At 45.4% G+C, this 18,277-nt stretch overlaps 1 protein-coding gene and 1 long non-coding RNA gene across 2 annotated transcripts in view; both read left to right on the top strand.

Annotated features, from left to right (window-relative positions):
* Positions 1-18,277, top strand: part of LOC142582825 (uncharacterized) — a 64,269-nt gene that overhangs the window by 34,113 nt on the left and 11,879 nt on the right. The gene's annotated exons all lie outside the window — the stretch shown is intronic.
* Positions 12-13,025, top strand: LOC142582090 (neprilysin-1-like). The gene is made up of 5 exons (XM_075691500.1): positions 12-134; positions 1,668-1,775; positions 5,738-5,842; positions 8,716-9,131; positions 11,264-13,025. The coding sequence occupies exons 1-5, from the start codon at positions 39-41 to the stop codon at positions 13,023-13,025; spliced, it is 2,487 nt and encodes an 828-aa protein (XP_075547615.1). The 5' UTR covers positions 12-38.

Genomic DNA, 18,277 nt, shown 5'->3' with positions numbered 1-18,277 from the left:
ACGCTTCCTTAAATCGCGATTTTCCTGGAATACTGACTATGGCACAGCAGTCCCACAGCCGACCTAAATCTCCACCGATGACGTCGATGTCTCCAAGCGCCGCCACTGGCGTGAGGACGCAGGGCGTGGAAGAGGTGAGCTCGAAAACAGCGTGCCACTATGGCGGAGAAGCGCTCTGCCCCAACTTGATGGTTCAGAGCAACTTCAGTTTGGCCTAGTTAGTGTTTACTGCATATCATATTGACCGCAAATAAAGACGGGGACAGCGGAAGAGAACACGTCCGTGTCGTTTTTGTATTCTCTTCCGCTGTCCCCTTCTTTATTTGCGGTCAATATGATATGTTGATGGTTCAGTGATTCGGTAGACTGCTCACCTCACTCGAAACGTGTTGCTGTGCTCGATGGCAGGGAAGCTTGGAGCACAAACGCACTTGGCGCTCAAATAGCATTCGTGACTCTTCATATTTTGTTGCGCGAAAGCGAATGCTCACCGCAGCTCTGCAGATCGTCATAATCTGAAGTGCTTCTCAGCGAACGCTTATAAATGTTCACGTGTAACTTTATGGATTAGGAATTGAGAGCAATATTCTCTTTACCCAAATAATATATGTTTTTGTTCGCAGTGTTATGGTAAGAAAGCTTATAAAACAAATTTCTATTTGGCCTACTAACGTTTTTGTTCCACGTTTAAAGGTCAGTTATTGTAAACCTGGAACGACAAAAATAATCAATATTGCATTACGATATTTCTAATATGTTTTCTGTGTTATTGTACGAATAGAGCATGTCGTATTACATGAATGCGCTGTTGTAGTCAGGTGGAGTGGGCTATTTTACATTTACTTTATAACCGAAAAAAAAACTTATTTTAACTGAAGTTGCTTGATGTGCGAGTAAATTTTAATGTCTGGTCAGGCTGTCGGTGGCCTGTTTTTGAATGCGCATAATAAGGCCAGGCATATATTGGCTGTAAATTAACTGCCGGCGACTAAGTTACCTTTACCAGGTATTATGGCAACATTTCATTTATCAGCTCTGGCATTTTCGCTCAGGTGTGCCATTATAGATGCGGACCGTAAATCCCTCCGCGGCATTGGAAACCGTTGCGCAACGGTTTGGTTTACAGAAATAATACACTTATATAAATAATAGGACAAACAGAAACCTGCAACAAAGCAAAGTTAGCAGGGAAAACATGCCGAACTGATCCAACAAAGAAAAAAGAAAAAAAATGTCGAATACACGTATTTAAACAATCACCGATAATCTAAAAAGCCACGTGGGTGCAAAGTCTGTCGAGCTTCCACGCACAGATATAGACCAGCTCAAGACCATGACGTCATCAATATGGCGGCGTACTATTGCGTACCTCGACTCTATTTCGACTCTGCCGGTTCTGGTAGGCGCACGATACACATATGATTCTTTTGGTCCCGAGCCTTTAATCGTCGTACGTGCAGGAAGGCGCACGTCATTGCGCCTACGAATTGGAGGAGCTCGACTAGAAATAACACAAACAAAAAAAAATTTGCTCAATACTGTCCATGCACCTGCGTGATAATGACGTCACAGGTTTCTTTTTTACAGACAGGAAGCTTGAGTTGTGTATATACTTAATGGTATCAGCCACTGGTTTTAATCCTCTTTGATTCGCTTGATTTCGCCAGGAAGTGGATGCCCCGACGGCGGACAACTCTGGCGCCTCGACGCCCTTCGGCCGACAGTCGCCTTACAGGCACAGGCACCGAGCGGGGAGAGTGATAAGGAAGCCATCGGTAAGCGTTGTTTGTTACCTATACTTAATGTACGCGATACATACATTTGCGGCCTATAACTGATCGCACACAGACACTGTTTCCTGCTGTGGCCAACTAGTTTCGGGAATTTTAGGTTTATTGGATTTTCAAGCCAAACTATTGAGACACCATGCAGAAGCTCAGATTGGCTGCCACTCCAGGAACGAATAGAACGAACTGCTAGAGAGTCTGCTTGTGTGCATCGTGCGTTCGGCGGATGGGCTCAATTAGGCGGGGCATCGAAGGTTTCGAAGGTCTGACGCTTTCTCCCACCATTCCGCCGAAATCTGTCCGGTGGGACATGTATGTATGTATGTATGTATGTATGTATGTATGTATGTATGTATGTATGTATGTATGTATGTATGTATGTATGTATGTATGTGTGTGTGTATGTGTGTGTGTATGTATGTATGTATGTATGTATGTGTGTGTGTGTATGTATGTATGTATGTATGTATGTATGTATGTATGTATGTATGTATGTATGTATGTATGTATGTATGTATGTATGTATGTATGTATGTATGTATGTATGTATGTATGTATGTATGTATGTATGTATAAAGTCACCATAGGTCATGCTTTTTGCCATTTACGCAACGTTTTTTTCACGAGAGATTCATCCCGGATCGTCGTGAGACATCACCGAACAGGGTTCCACCTTCTAGCTTACAAAATCAGATATCGAGAACTGAAACTGACACTTGCGTGGATAGGGCCGATTCATTGCCAAATCGTTGATTATGAGTGGAAAATGTCTGTAGAAGCATTCTGACGCGTTCGTGCATTTGTGAGCGTCAAAGAACGCTTCGATTTTTTTAATAACTGTAATTAATGAGAAATGTTAATCGCATTAGAGAGCGAGCTATACCACGATTGAAAGAGAGCCGTAACGGTCATAACCATTCACGTGTTCCGAAGCTCCGTGGCTAAAGTTTTACAATTAGTACTGCAGCTTGGCGTATAATTGGTGCATATCTATAACATGTGCAATGGGACGAAATAACGGAACACAGACACATACACTGCCTTGCGTCCACGTTAGCTTCTTGCCACTGCGTCTATTACAGTTAAGCGCTCTGCCTCTTCCGCGTGTTTCTATGTGCCAATCAGCGTTTCAAATCAGCGTTTCAAACATTTCGAAGTACCAAATGCAGGGAGCGAACAAAAGCTTGTAAGGCTAATTTGTGCTGCCTGAAGCGGCACAAATTCGAGCCATTAAAATAGGTGCTTGTACGTTACTTCAAGCAAGGCCTTTATTCTTCGGTATTGAGAACCACCAAGAAAATCGCCCAAAAAGGAATAAAAAAAAAAGCCCGCACATTGTTACCAGGGCCAGATGAAAGGAAGGGATTGGAAAGTCTTCCCTCCCCGCGAAGGGGCTCAATGGATTACAAATCGCAACTTGTTTAAGCTGAAGCACGCAGGCTGGGCGCGGCCATATCGGAAAGTGAGTTTCTGTCCAAAAGTCTGTGGGATAGCTCAACCGACTTCTACAGTACAAAATTGATATGGTTGTCGAAAAGTATTAGGTTTCGAATAACGACACTGATTCCCTATATATATTATATATACATGCACGTAAATTGTGGAATTACTGTGGCTGTATAGACTTTGCAGGTGCAGTCACAAGGGTAAATAAAGTAATTTTCCTTTAAAGTGCATTCCATTGAGTTAAATCTGAGCACAGGCTAACAATCCCCGATCGTTTGGTTGGTTTCCCATCGAGATAGCTGTAAAGGAAAGAAAAATGGCAATTTCACCCAAAGCGCGAAGAACTGACAGCGATAGCGTAGTTTAGCGCTGCTCTTCAACCCTTCGGGCGGTGTTCTAGCAATGCACTGCTGCGACTAAGCGGATGCGACATACGCGGGTCCGCCAAAATTTATGGCGCCCTTAAAAGCTTCAACACGCTGTGCATAGAGTCTGTAATGGCCTCGCACAGGTGTCACCACGGTGCCAGTAGTAATAGCTAGAATAGCGACATTGAAGTTTTTTTTTTGCTTTCTTTTTGCGTTTTAATGGTCGAGATATTTAGGCTAAAATGCATGCGCTGTGGATGAAATGTGTCAAGACTTTTGCTTGCGCGCTGCAATCCTAACAAATATATATATATATATATATATATATATATATATATATATATATATATATATATATATATATATATATATATATATATATATATAGAGAGAGAGAGAGAGAGAGAGAGAGAGAGAGAGAGAGAGAGAGACAGGAAGTAATCAGTAAAGAACATAGACCTTGTTTCAGCAAGTTTGGCGGTTTAGCAGTATATCATCTATCTTGTATACAGGGCATTGGTAAATATATAGGCCATAGTCTTACCTAAGTGTCTGCGGAACATGACGTTAACGGCGAGAATTTGCCTGCAGTGTACATATACTTGCGTTCGCAGTAAAAGTGATAACCACTTAATGGGAACCGCCACTTATATGCCGTTCGATAAACCCAAAGTTCTGAAGTAACTGTGAAGACCTAGGACTCGGTGCAGCGCTACTCTAATGGTTACGCTTGCGAGAGCAGTGGCGCTTGGCAGACACGCCAAACACCTGCGACGTTACAAAGGTCTCCGCAATTCGCGCCACCCAAATCTCGGAGGTCGTGGACCTCCGCCCTGTCGGACTTGGAGCGAAAGCGTTTTACGCTGTCTCTGAGAGCAGAGCGGGATGGGCGGACGTAATCTCCGCCTACAAAACGAGGAGGCCAGTGGTGCGCGGGAAAGTAACTACAATAAAGGCGCGCGAAGGTGCTGATAACTGCAACATAAGTACGAATTAAAAGTGAAAGTAAGTAACGTCTTTTTATTGGTCGTCGGAGGAGCACACTAAGTCAACGTCTCCTCTCTAGGCTTCTTTATAGCATGATAATGATGGCTTTGGCCATATGGGTTCATGACACTGTCCACGAATTACGAGAAAACGTGATGTTTTAATTTGACGCATCCCACGATGCCCTCAATAGTCCAGCCCAGCGCAATGTCGTTACAGCAACATGAAGGCACCGCAAGTTTTTAAATCAATTTTTAGGTTAGATGAAAACTTTTAAAATACACTAATTTGTGCAGTGGCAACAGGCAGAGATTGCAGACTACCTAGAACCAAACAAAAGTGTGCAAAACAATACTTTCAGTTGTGCGGAAAGCAATATATGCTTTATGTATACAGGCTGCTTCACGTAACATGAACCAAGGATATTAAATAATTGGTCAACCGCAAATGAATGAAACCAACGACTTATGGTTTTGCCGTCATGTGGCCTTTCTTATATTTTTTTATATTGCGCTTAATTAGTTAACTAAGATCATGCTTGCAAAAAATTTCACATTCACTTTAGGGTCAAGTGCGCTTTGTTACGTTGTGGAGGGCATTCTAGAACGACCGATGCAATTTTTTGTGGCGGCGTACATGCTGCATGGTGATTTTTCTTTTTGTGCGTTTAAAGAAAGCGCGCGAAATATGAAGTAAAAGCACGTGACTGAATAAACCAGGTGTGCGTGTGTGTGCGCCCGTGTGTGTGTGAGTGCGCGTATGTGCTTTTTTATTTTAATGCTGTTTCATTCAGTGTCCTCATGTAAAGAATATTTCGCCGCGTTATAGTCAGCCCTCTATAGTCAGTCCTCTGAAGATGAAGATCGACAAAGCACACACATTTTCGTGGTCCATGCGCGTTTGTAGTGAAGGGAGTCTTAAACATCAGCAATAGGAAAACGGCGAGAACAAAAGCAAGCATGTGCAAATATGGAGAAAAACTAAACATTGTAAAAAATGAATCCGCGGTCAGCATTTGGCCCATAACAAGCAGCTTATTAACAGCTACTAATCTGGGCGCATTCTTAGCGACCAAAGCCGAAGCTGTGAGTCAGGTTCCTCGATAATGTCAGCTTTATCGTGCGTTTTTGTTGCCCCAACGCATTGCAGGTGTTCGCGGACTTTTTCGCCAGATTGACGCCGTCGCCGGCACCCGTCAGGCTGACTGTGACAGCTACTGAAGTTGAGAAACGAAGATTCCCACTTTCCGGCTCGGTAATAATAACTTTTATAAGTTTTGCTGCGGTTTATTAAGAAGAGCGTGGAGCTGTGGTTAAGCTAGCTGACCCAGCGACCGGTTTGGTTTGGCTTGGCTTGGCTTGGCTATGGCTATCGCTTTGCGGGGGACAAGTCATTCATTCGTTCAGTCAGTCAGTCAGTCCGCTTAAAAACCATGTCTTCACGCCAGTCTTGATTTCTTGTGATTTCTTGTAATGTAGTTGAAAAGAAACCTGTCGTCAAATTCGTCAAATCATTACAGAAAAATTCGAGAATTGTGGAGGAAATTGAGTGAACTGCTCCAATAAACATAGTACAAGAAACTCAGGTTCCATTTTCTGCTTGTTACTGCGTTCGATCAGATTCAAAAATCTACTATCTTTGTCGCTTTGGTTTTGATGTTGTTGGAACTAATAGTTATTGTATGCTGTAACGAGAAAAGTAGCTATATTAACGAGTGGAATGGTGACGCAACAGACCAACATGAGTTTAGTGAAGCAAGTAAGAAATACCGCAGCGCCATGGTACTATTGCTGGCAGATAGCAGCCCCATTCCTTAACGTTGAAGAACTGGACTCTTCCTAACGTTTCGTCCCGGTGGCGCACAACAATGCCTCTTCGGTTCAACCAGCAAGCTCATCAATAATTCAGGATGATAATTTTACAAAAAGGAGGCAAAATGCGATCTATGTTAGATATTATAAAACGGGAAAGTTGCAGCTCGCCCGCTACGGTGGCTCTGTGACAATGGCGTTCTGCAACAAAGTACGTGGTCGCAGGTTCGATTGGCGACCGTGAGGCCCCGCTTCGATTGGGTACGAATGCAAAAGCGTTATTGAAGAGAAGCTTTTTTTTATTGTTTACCATCCAGGGTTTGGAATGGCTTCTACTGCAGCCATTTGTATATATTATATATACACGAATGATACGCGCTGTGCCGATAGCCAGCTTATATATATAGCTTGTTCAATAAAGAGCGAGACTGGTGCTTTCAAATCTTAATCTTTGAAAATTATTATTTGGGTATCCCTTCCTGCATGCTCCCCGGTAAGTGAAATGCGCTCGTCGCATCATTTCTACCACGCCTGAATAACAAGAGTCAGGCCATCGTTTGGAACCTACTTAAAAATCGCCTCCGATGCATTTCTACGACTGATTGCATGTCCTGTTTCATCTTAAAGCAATGTAGTTCTTTTTTTGCCGGCCTACGAAGCATTTCAACAATCCACTTAACCATTTTACAGTTCAGATGTGGCACTCTTGGGGTCCTTTATGTACCTCACGATAAGCAGGGACATTGCTTTGACATAAAACAAGGTATAGTTAAGACATCGGACGCGATTTTTAAGTATAGGTGTCAAAATATGGCTTCATAGTCACGCTATCTAAGCTTGGTAGAAAAGGCAGGACGAGTACATTTCTTACCGGGGAACATACAGAAAGGGCTAAAATTACCGATGAATAATTTTAATATTTCAGAACATCAGCGTCAGTCTTTATTTATTTAGTACCCTACGTGCAAGCGAACTAGCTTATAAAACCTCAGTATGCTGACTTATACAGTCACCGATGTTGCGTGTAATAAAACAAGACACTTAAATTATTGCATAATAACCTGAACACATTAGTGTCGCCTGTAGGAATCTTTAAAGCACACGGACGTCCTCGTGAAATAGAGCGATATATTGCACCGATTCTTTGATTTGGTTCTGAATGATCTAGCCATTCGGCATATGCCCCTTGGTGTGTGCCCCATATAGGCCAATGCTGCAGACTTGGTATGTGCCTCTGTAGCGTAAGAATTACAGAATCCTTATATGTAGCTAGTTGCGTGTCGCACTTCTCTGTTATGCTCCTGTTATCACCATTATTTCCACGAGAAACATCGTACATGGCGTCCTCGTAGACGTCTCACTGCGCGTCCGCCTGATTGGTGCCTTTATTTCAGCAGAGCTTGTCAGTGGCGTATTGCATAAGCGCAAAAATTGCATGAGATGAAGCTTGTGACTTCTGAGGTGGGAAGACAAACATTTCACGCGGTTTCACGCGACATAGGATAAAACTCAACACAATTGCGCGTATCGACGTTAATTGGATTGAATAGGCTCCACTTGAATACGCTTCGCTTCGCATAGATTCCAACGTGTGCGTTGAAACTGCGTTTTTCTTCCTTTATTTTTACATTTTAGGCGCACGATGGACAAATACCATATGGTGAAAATTCAACCACGATGTCGTCCCTCATATCCCAGCTGTTTATAGTCGTTAAGCCTCGTGAACAAATTATTTCGCTTATATATTCATGGAGTTCATTACACAAGATATTACAGCTACATTTACGAGGCTGGAATGCATGCAGGAATGGTGCACAGCACTGACGGAAATGCGTGCCGGAAGCCTGCACAGCACAGTCAGAGAATGACCATACACAGGCTAGATGATGTGAAGTGTCCAAATTTTCTGTCCGTCCGTCCATCCTATTCCAACCCGAAGCAACAGCGCTTAGGCGGCGCCAGCTGCAAGAAAAGAGTAGGACGAGCAACCCATCCAGTGCCGTTGCACTCTTAGGCCTGTTGCTACTGTTTTCCATACACCAACCGACCGAAATATAATGGGTTATGCCGCTTTTTCAAAAAGTGATTTCTGAATTTCGCTGTAACGTATGTTGTCCAAAAGCACGCCGCAGTGGTGGTGCTCTCCGAGTTCAAAATGTGAATCTCGAAGACTATGCTTTTACTGACTGCATGCGGCGGAAGCGATTGGTGCAGCTGCAAGCCCGTCATAGATATCGGCTTTTGGACGCCACCTGTCGGTGGCTCGGACGACAGTTAAATCCTAGTGATTATCTCGCGCACTGTTTCCCTCGCCAGCACTCTCAAGAGCCCCGGCAGCGGCTCGACGACAGGGGTCTCCAGAACCTCCTGAGTACCCTGCACACGCCGGCCTCCAGCTCGCCCTCTTCCCGAGTCAAGGGTGCAGGAGCCGCCAGCAGTGTCATCAACGCCCGCAATCGGGCGCAGGACCTGTGCGCGGAGCGACCGCTCGTGTCCATGTTCGGCGCTGCCGGCGCCATCATGCTGCTTCTCACTCTGGTGTTCTGGCTGAGCAGCGCCTACAGCGACCGAACCAACCTGCACTGTGACACGCTCGAGTGCCGTTACTACAGCCAGTACCTCGACGACATCGCGAACACGTCGGTCGACCCGTGCCAAGACTTTTACACGCACGTCTGTTCTCGCTGGGTGTCTCGCGACTGGCGCTCGGTCAAGCAAGCCCTGTACGAGGAGTAAGTGAGGGAGCGCCTTCCGACGTGGGATAAAAATTTCGAAGTGGCCCGGCCGCTCTCGTAACATCGTGTTTGCTGAAAGCTTTAGCGGAGAGCATAAAAAAAATTGGGCACGATGGCAGCACGGTTAGCAGTACCACCAATTTCTAGTTTGTGGTCAGCGGTCTGAGTTCTGCCACTCGCTTTCGTACTTAGGGATGTTCAGACGCAGTGACAGCTTGCTTGAACACCGTATGACATGGCGCTCAAACATACATGTGTGTCTTGCCAACGAGGCTGAACCACAACACTCGTTCGTCTTCGTCTGCACCCCGATTTTAACATTAGCCATATATATTTCGGTGTCGGCACAAATATCGAGCTTCGCTACGCAAAAGAAAAGAAAACTAACATCGTTAGACGCATAGACGCATCGACATTGCTAACACTGACATCGTCAGCGCGCTCGGACGTATCCACTCACTTTGACGTATTCGATGCGTTACTCTACCCCGAAAGTGCGGACGAACCGATGATGTTTAGAGGGTATGGTATTTGTTTTAATGACTAGTTGACATCTTTCCCAATATTGCAAGTTCTTCGTTGGGATTATTGTGAGAAACAGGTATCGATGAACTTTTGAAATATTGAGTTATGGATTTCGCAAATCTTAACATTTTAATACAGATCAAGATTTAGTGATGGGCGCTGGATAAGCAGGTTTTGAGGTGGGCCGATCCCAGAAGCAGTGTAATAAGCGTTGGTACGCGACATATGTATCTGCACAATGACGAGATCAAAACGACGTGTCCTGTATTCTCTTGTTCCTTAGCTTGTGTTCCAGCAGTTCGCGCTCTGAATTCAGCCAGGAGATCAAAACGTGAACACGATATGTATCAGTATGCCTTATGTGTACTGATGCGTATCGTGTACACGTTTTGATCTGGTCAATGTGTACAGATAAAAAGATGGCCTTCGACGATGAATGGCGGTATGACCTCCTTAGAACAACCGGCGGCATAAGAGTGACATAGGAGTAGCGGAGTCATATGACGTGCAGAAGCACGTAACAGAAGGAACAGGTTGTGCTTACGTGAGTGTGTGCGGCGGCCGCTCTGGGATGCGGAATGCTCCCTGCCGCAATGTTCTGTGTTGATGTTGTTCACAAAGCGATAACTGTGCTCCGCATAATGTGTGCGGTTATACAGCCACAGTACTATAGTGAAGGCTGCCTGCATGGTCTATGTTACATAGATAACTGTGGTTTATACTATACAGTTAAATGAAACAAACAAAACTCTGCCGCACTGTTGTGCTTTGGTTGATCAAAGGTGACGTTGAGTTGTACACAAGAGCAGGCAAAAAATAGATTCAAATCGCGTAAGCTCACAGGGACGACCACCGTGGGGACGACCATCCCGTAAAAGACATGCAAATGTCGATAAATAATCTTCAAATGGAAGTATTTCACAATACTAGCGCATTATAGTCACCCGTGTGAAGCGTAATGCCGGTGACTTTTCTTTAACTACTAAAGAAGTTGTTTCGTTTCTTCCAAAAATGCAATGTTCATACCTTGAAACAAATTGATCATTGTCACAAAGAACAATTGCGTATAATAGCAGGATGCTGTGCAATGACATAGCACCACTGGTGTCAGTTCAAGTTGAGCAGATAAAAATATCCGGAACATACAAAACAATATTTTATATGTGTTCGCACCTTACACGGATTTTAGGGCATGCACATTAGAACACAGGAGTGTTCGCTCACGTGTTAACAGGCATGCGCTCAGCATCCTATGATAACCGTCTTTTCTAATTAGCATGTGTTAATCAACAAATGAGCATTTGTTAACGATTTGATAAGAATGTTTTGGCGTGACTACATGAACGTTTACCTATAAACGAACAGCCAAGTCTACTAACTTTTTTTTCACTTTGACATATTCGCTGCGTTTACTCTAGGCTAGACATGGCGGACGAACCAGCGATGTTTTAGGTGCCGTAACACTCCTTTAGATGACCAGTGGTGAAATCATGTTCGCGATACAATGTAGGAAGCATTAGTATCAAGCACACACATACGCTGTCTCTGACATTAGAGCGAAGAATGAGGCGCTTAGAACTTCGTTATTTCTCATCGCGTTCCAGGTTTATAATGAAAGTGGCTTCGAGTGCTCTCAAGACGACAGTGCCCGACAGTGGACAGAGCGCCATACAGAAAGGGGCCCAGTTCTTCCAGTCGTGCAACGCGGTCAGCTCCGGACAGGTCAGCGAAATGGACACGGTAAAATCCATGCTGTCACAGTTCGGCGTTCATTGGCCAGCGCTTACGAACGCCTCCAACCTGCTCGACACTATGTTCTCGATAACGGCTACTTTGAACTGGGGTGCCATAATCTACTTCATCATGGACCAGCCTGGCCTTCTCACTATACGACCCGCGAACTTCTACGCCGAAACGCTGCGCAGGAGGCGCATCATGCTCGAAGTACGGACAGGAGCGAAGACTACGTACGAGGACTACTTCCACAGAATGGTGCGCACATTTAACAAAGACAAAGAGCCGCTCGCATACCGCGACCTTCTCGCGCTTGAAAGCGTAGCCATCAATAGCCTGAACAATTCACTCGCGCTCCCGACGCCGACGAACATTCGCAACCAGAGCATGAGAACCGTTATCGATGCAGCCAAGAATGCCATTGGCCGCCTCACCTGGGACAGCGTTCTTCAAAGGCACTTGAACACTACGGTGGACACAGTGCGAGTGGTGTTGTTTGAAAACGTCGAGTTTTTCGCCGCCTTCTTCCAGCTCGTAAAAGAACTTGGCGAGGCGAGGATGGCCTACTACCATGGCTGGGCAGTGATCCAGGCCCTGTCTGTGATTGTAGACGTCGATCTGGCCAAGCTGTTTTTTATTCGTGACGCTGACTACAGACGAGGCAGCGCGCTGCACTGCGCATCAACGACGCACGGATATATGGGTCTTGCCTTCTACGCTGGCTACATAAGGGACCAAGTCACGCAAGGTATGACCGACGAGTTGTCCCATATGCTTGCGAACATCCAAGAAAAAGCACAGGCAAGGCTCGCTCTCTCTAAGTGGCCTGATGCTATGAGTGTCCTGAAGAGTGCAAGTAAGGCGGACAGTATCGACGCATCGCGCTGGATCTTTGAGAAGAGTGATCCCGCCAAGCTAGATGACGCATACCGGTTGTTTCCCGACATGACCGACTCGCTATGCACAAACATCGTGCTGGCCACGCAGGGCCGTCGCCGCACGCCAGTCGACACGAGAATGCCCCGTATTATGGCCCATAACAACGTGCGCTTCCTCTACGTCGACCCTGCAGGTCACGTGGTGCTCCTTCCTCTGATGTTCGAGATGCCATTCTTCCTCCACGGGCCGTCCTTTCAAGGAGTGAAGTACGGAGCGCTCGGTGGCCAAATCGCGGACGAACTGTCGTCGCTGATCTTCGCGCGAATCGCCGAGCTCGACGAGAACTTTCCTTGGCGAGCGGCGGATATCCCGTGCGTAGCCGAAAAATATCAGCCTGGCAACGGCAGTGGTCACCAGATAGACTCTGGCAAACTGCTGCTTCTACGAAGGGCAACGTCCGTGCGGTTGCTTTACGAGGCGTTCACGCACCTGGACATTCAGAAAACTGCCCCTTTGCACCTCAGCAGCCGCGCCGAAATGACGGACGTTCAGATGTTCTTTTTCTTCTGGTGTCTCATTCAGTGCGACACGGACGTCGCGGCTACCATGTGTAACGAGGTCCTCAGGGGATTCGACCGCTTTGCGGCAGCGTTCCACTGCGAAAAAGGAAGCGCCATGGCATCGAGCCAACAGTGCGATCTGTTCGAGTGTAACAGCGCCTTTAGGAAAACGAAAAGGCGCGAGTGTGACTAGAACCTCTGCCATACTACAGCTGCATGTTTGTCGCGTTTTTATCGCAGGAAGAAATTTATTTGTGGTCCGTTTACTTGTCAGTATAGAATTGAACCAGTTCATATGAAATTTATTGCATGTGGAGTGATGGTGTTCAGTGACAAGAGATTTTACCGTTTCCTAGACGCAGATTCTGGAAACGCGGGCATGGAGCGACATGTAAACATGTTTTCTGCTTGGCATGTATGAATATGTTATAAGCAGTTAGCCTGGAACTCGCTTTCACGCCTAGCTTTTAAGTGTTGAAATTTGTGTTTTTTTTATAGTATAAATATCGCTTTGAGCAATGCATGGCGTGTCTGCACTCTTATGCTTCACATTCAAATTTATCTTTTATCACACCTGTTTCTTCCGCCGCTCAATATCGCTGGACCACAGGCTTATATAAAGAATAATAATTTCAGGAGTTTTTAATGGTCGTACTTTCCAGAAGAGTGTTGTGGGGCGTAAAAAACGTCAGCACTCCCCTTTATTTTAACATGTACATGTTTGTGACTTCCTTTTCTCAATCCTGAGCAGCAGGCAGACCTCTCAGCTTTCTGTTTTCTCTCTTTCGACCTGTGCCTTCTCGAAACCATGGTGCTGAATTGGCGCGCTTATTGAGTGAAGTTTGTTATGCGTTCTTGATATTTTTTCTCGTGCACAATTTGCAGTCATGAAAAGGCGCCGCATTTCACGCCCAATGTTATGTACCCTCTTTTATATATTTCTGCAGTGTAGTCTGCGTGGTGCAAGGAAGGCTTTTCTTTAATTGTGCTGCCCACTACAAGTAGTCCATCGGAAAACATTAGCATAATTAACAGACGTTGAACTGCAATTCTCGTTTTACATTTGTTCATATGACAGGAACAAAATAAATAGAGTATGCACTTAGTTTAACGTCATTTCCGTTTACCGTCATGGGATATATGTGCGGCGTTTGGCTCTGATATTCACCAGTTGCTGTTTCGGTGTTCAAGTTGCCATTACATATGTCGTGTAATCGGCTTCCTTTCCCTGCCTTTGACCAACCAAGCGCTTGTACTTAACTGTTAAATCACTGAACAATTTCCTGTCTCTGAAAGGCATCTTTTCAATATATTTAGAGCCAGGGCTTTGAAAACAGCGAATCGCCGATAATAATTTCAAAGATATGCCCCAAGGCACGAAAAAAAAACTTAAATATCGCTCATTATAGCGGGAAGTGCCCGTAGCTACGCAAGTAAACAACACTCTTGCTTTAAAGAAGCAAACCCCTCTCCACCTCCAATAATAATAGAATGAGATGCTTGCTTGCTTGCTTGTTCCTCAATTGTAGCGCTTACCCACTACGGGGGATTGGCCAAGAAGCCGGCGGTTAAAAGCTAAAGGGAAGGGGAGAGAAAAACTTCAACGTAAAATTAAATCGGGTGAAGTATAACGTTCATGTTAACTAATATAGATTTACGTGGCAGATATAGAAATATTTTTTATATATGGGATGCTATTGTGAAACCATAGAACTTCATCTTTTTCCATGACTATTTAGTGCTACCGATGTCGCACTGATACTCCCGTGAAATTCTGAATAACATAACCCTGTAATAAAGGAATGCGGTGCAATCTACCCAAAATAACGGGTCTATGAACGCTGCATATAAGAAAACCATGCTAGCAGTGGTAACATCACATAGACAACACGACCTTCAGCGTGTGAAAATGTTCTCATGCCTTAGCCAAACAAACTGATATTTTGCTGTTGCCGAACGCAGGACACCACTATAACAAAGACAATCAGCTCGTCTTCACGATAGAAAGACGTTTAATTCAACAACTGCGATTTGTTCGTTATGGCATGCTCCTTCAGGTAATTTGGGAGATCGGCTTTCTGCTACCAACGCATTGCATGATAACAAAATACAAAAAACAAAACTAACCACCTGAGTCACAGCAATCATCACAGGCATGCTTCAGTCCACACATTCGAGCGACAGGAAAGCTGGGTTCCTCTTTCGAACTGCGTGTTAGGTTCGGTCACAAGTCCTAGGAGGCCTCGTCAGGAGATGTGCTCTCAGCTTCAGACGGCCTGAAGAGAGATCGGCCTCCTCCAGACCTACCAGAGGCTCCGAACAAGTTGAGTAACAGGCCGCCTGGTCTACCGCGGCTGCGGTCCAGGTTAAGGTTGAGGATGGACGGGATATCGATGCCGAGGTCAGTGCCACGGCTACGTCCGGTGAGCAGCTTCAAGTTGAAGATATCCGGAATGTTGATGCCCAGGTCGAACGGATCCTTAAGTCCACGCACAGGTCCGTCGGCAGGTACGACGTCGTCCTGAGGTGCCGGAGCCGACAAAACGGCGGCGAAAGCAAAGGCGACGAGCAAGACGGTCACAACGACGCCGCGCATTGCGAGTGAGTGCACCTTTCCCGGCGCGTTTAGCAAACTCTTGGAGCACGAGAAATTTTCTCAAGTCAGAGAGCTCCGAAGAGACGCTACGTTCTGCCGGCAACAGAGTGGTCGGCACACACGCGCACCGAACAGCCATGCCTTAAATAAGTGCGCAGCGCGAAAGGCAAATGACGACACCCGACCTTGGGGAAAACGATTACTACAACGAAGGACCTGGAGGCACTCGAGGGAAGCAGAGAGTGTGGAGCGCAATTGACGTCACATCGAGTAGCACCCCCCGCTGACCAGCGATATACGGAGAAAAAAAAAAAGAGTCCGAGAACGATACACCAAAATACGAGGAATCACCGCGCTGGTCGTCGAAGGTGTGCCTGGGCGTGAATCATCCCGGCCGAAGAAAGAAGAAACGCGCCAGCGCGAAGCCCCTAGCAACCGCGTAGTGAGTGCAATCCGCAAGCCTTTCTCGCCACAGATATGAAAACCGATGGCGACGTTTGCCAGTGCGGTGAAACCCGGGCAGCTACTGGACTTTGCCTGTCTTTCACTTGCTTTGTTTCTTTCTTTTTTTACGTATCTGTGTCGCAACATCATTTCAGGTGATCGTCGGCGGGCTGCACGCTCTGCGTGTACTACCTGCAAGTTTTGACAGCATCAGCCTTTTTTTTTTTTCATTGAATTACATGATGATCTATTTTGTGTTGAAAGCTCCTACACTCAAGCATTTGGGTTTCAGCTGCGCTCTCACAATCGGTTGTAGCGCAAACAGGTTCAATTATAGGCGTTACATGTTTTTTCCTTTCGTTGGGGCCGACTTGAGAGCGAGAATCCACGATCCTGCGGAATCCCTCAACAGAACCCTTTGTTACAAAAAAATAATATTGATATAAAGTCCAGTGTCAATCCAACAGAAAGTCATTAACAATACAGGGCAACCCTCCAAATCGAGTGCTGCGCAAACGCCTCTCGCGCGTGCAGGTATTGATATCATCACATATCACTACAGAAGTAGATTAAAGCACATACACTGAGCTGATGATATATATAGAACCATTTAATGCTTACATATATTTCCTATACGGAAAAAAGCGATATTTCTTTTGCGAGAAGTCGTCGAGCTAGCGAATTTGCAAAACACCCAACGCATCTGTACGACCGTTCCGATGCTTATAAATCACCCGCATCCCATATAAATTGTGACTCAGCTACGTTACGAGGAACGTCAGGCAGAGGCACCCAAGTAGCTGTTAAGATGCTTATTCCCTTTCTCTTTCTCTCACTCTCTCTCTCTCTCTCGGTATTTTCTTTACATTTATTGAAATTTATGAAAATCAGCAAAACACTTTCTTCGGCTTAACTGCTTTTTATTAGGTTTACAATATCCATAAAAATTTAATGTGCTTACCACTCGAAGCGCACTTTCCTATTTAGTCCAATTATGTTTTTAACAAATTGCCGAGAGTCAGAAAAATTTTTGCGAAATGGTCAAGTTTTAAACGGTGAAATTCTGCATTAAAAACGATGTCACAGAGTTCTGTAAACAACACATATTTGAACCCCTAAAGTGGACAAAGGTGATTTATTTTCAGCACTCTGAATTACAACAATAGTTTGTGATTATGTGGGTTGCAAATCTTAGGTAAACAACGTGACAATTTCCCGAAATCTGTAAACAAGTTTATCACATGTCTCTACGATCACATGCAATCTAATATACACGGCTTACAGAATTGTGTTACCTGTTATTGAGGCAGAGTTACAAAGTGGTAGCTTCGTGCTTCAAATTGTCTTTAACTTACGGACGTTCGGAAGTACGTGTAGAAAACAGTCGGGCCCGAAACTAAGCGTCTGTGTGCACGAGTTCTTAATATTTAAATATTTAGCTATAGCTTTTGAACAGAGAAATCTTAGTTGTTCCCGAACTAAAGCATCTTCCTCGGTGACGCTTCCCCAAAGTTGTCTATACATAAAGCTTGTCTAAAGAAGCCTAGTTAAAGTCGAGTTTCAAGCTCCCATGTTTTATGTACAGCTACAGCACACTGAAAGACAAATATAAATATCCAAAACGAACACCCTTGTTACAGCTCTCAGCACAGATAAGCTTGATTTTTTTTTTTTTATCTCGGCGACAGGGTACACCTTCTGTACAAAAACATTCGCTCACATTCCGCCGTCTCTTTCGTCCATTTTCTGTGGCTTTCTGCCAACGTTCAATAAAAGGTCAAATCAGTAGCAAAAGAAATGATAATAAATCTAGTAAGAATTGGCGCTTCATACGAACTGCGCCATCGGTCCAATCATGGTGCATCCTCGAAGACGCGCTCCTCTCCCAACGTGACAAGAGCCATCAAACACGTTCAGGCTGGCTGCTGGAATTGCCGAACAGCCTACTCAGCAGCCCGACTGGCGTCGCTTTGTTCAGCTGAAGTTGAAAGTTTGACGGCCCGTCGATGCCGAGCTTCGTGCCACCGATCCCCTTGAGGAGCTTCACGTTGAGCTTGTCCAGGATGTCGATGCCCCGGTCCAGTGCACGTCGTACGCCGAGCGGTGATTCAGCCACAGCTGTCTCTTCTCTTTCAGGGTTCGGTACTGCCCGCGCTTTGCCACAAACTAAGGCAAAGACGAGTATGGCCAGGGCGACAATAGATATAAGGAACGCGCGCATCTTTCCACGCTGTGGTTAGCTTTCTTCTCTCAAGTCAGCAATCCTGGTAAACGAGCTGGGCTGCTCTGAGTCTGGCGCCTGTTCTCTCAAGCAGGACCTATTCGTCCCCTTTAAGTAGGAGGAGGATAATCCACGCACGGAGTGTCGGAATGCTGCCCTGAGTTAGTCGGCGATAAACGGAACC

Source organism: Dermacentor variabilis, chromosome 5 (genome assembly GCF_050947875.1).
Source record: "Dermacentor variabilis isolate Ectoservices chromosome 5, ASM5094787v1, whole genome shotgun sequence".
Lineage (NCBI taxonomy): Eukaryota > Metazoa > Arthropoda > Arachnida > Ixodida > Ixodidae > Dermacentor > Dermacentor variabilis.
The sequence above is the reverse complement of the archived record's forward strand: the minus strand, read 5'-3'. Positions and strand labels throughout refer to the sequence as shown.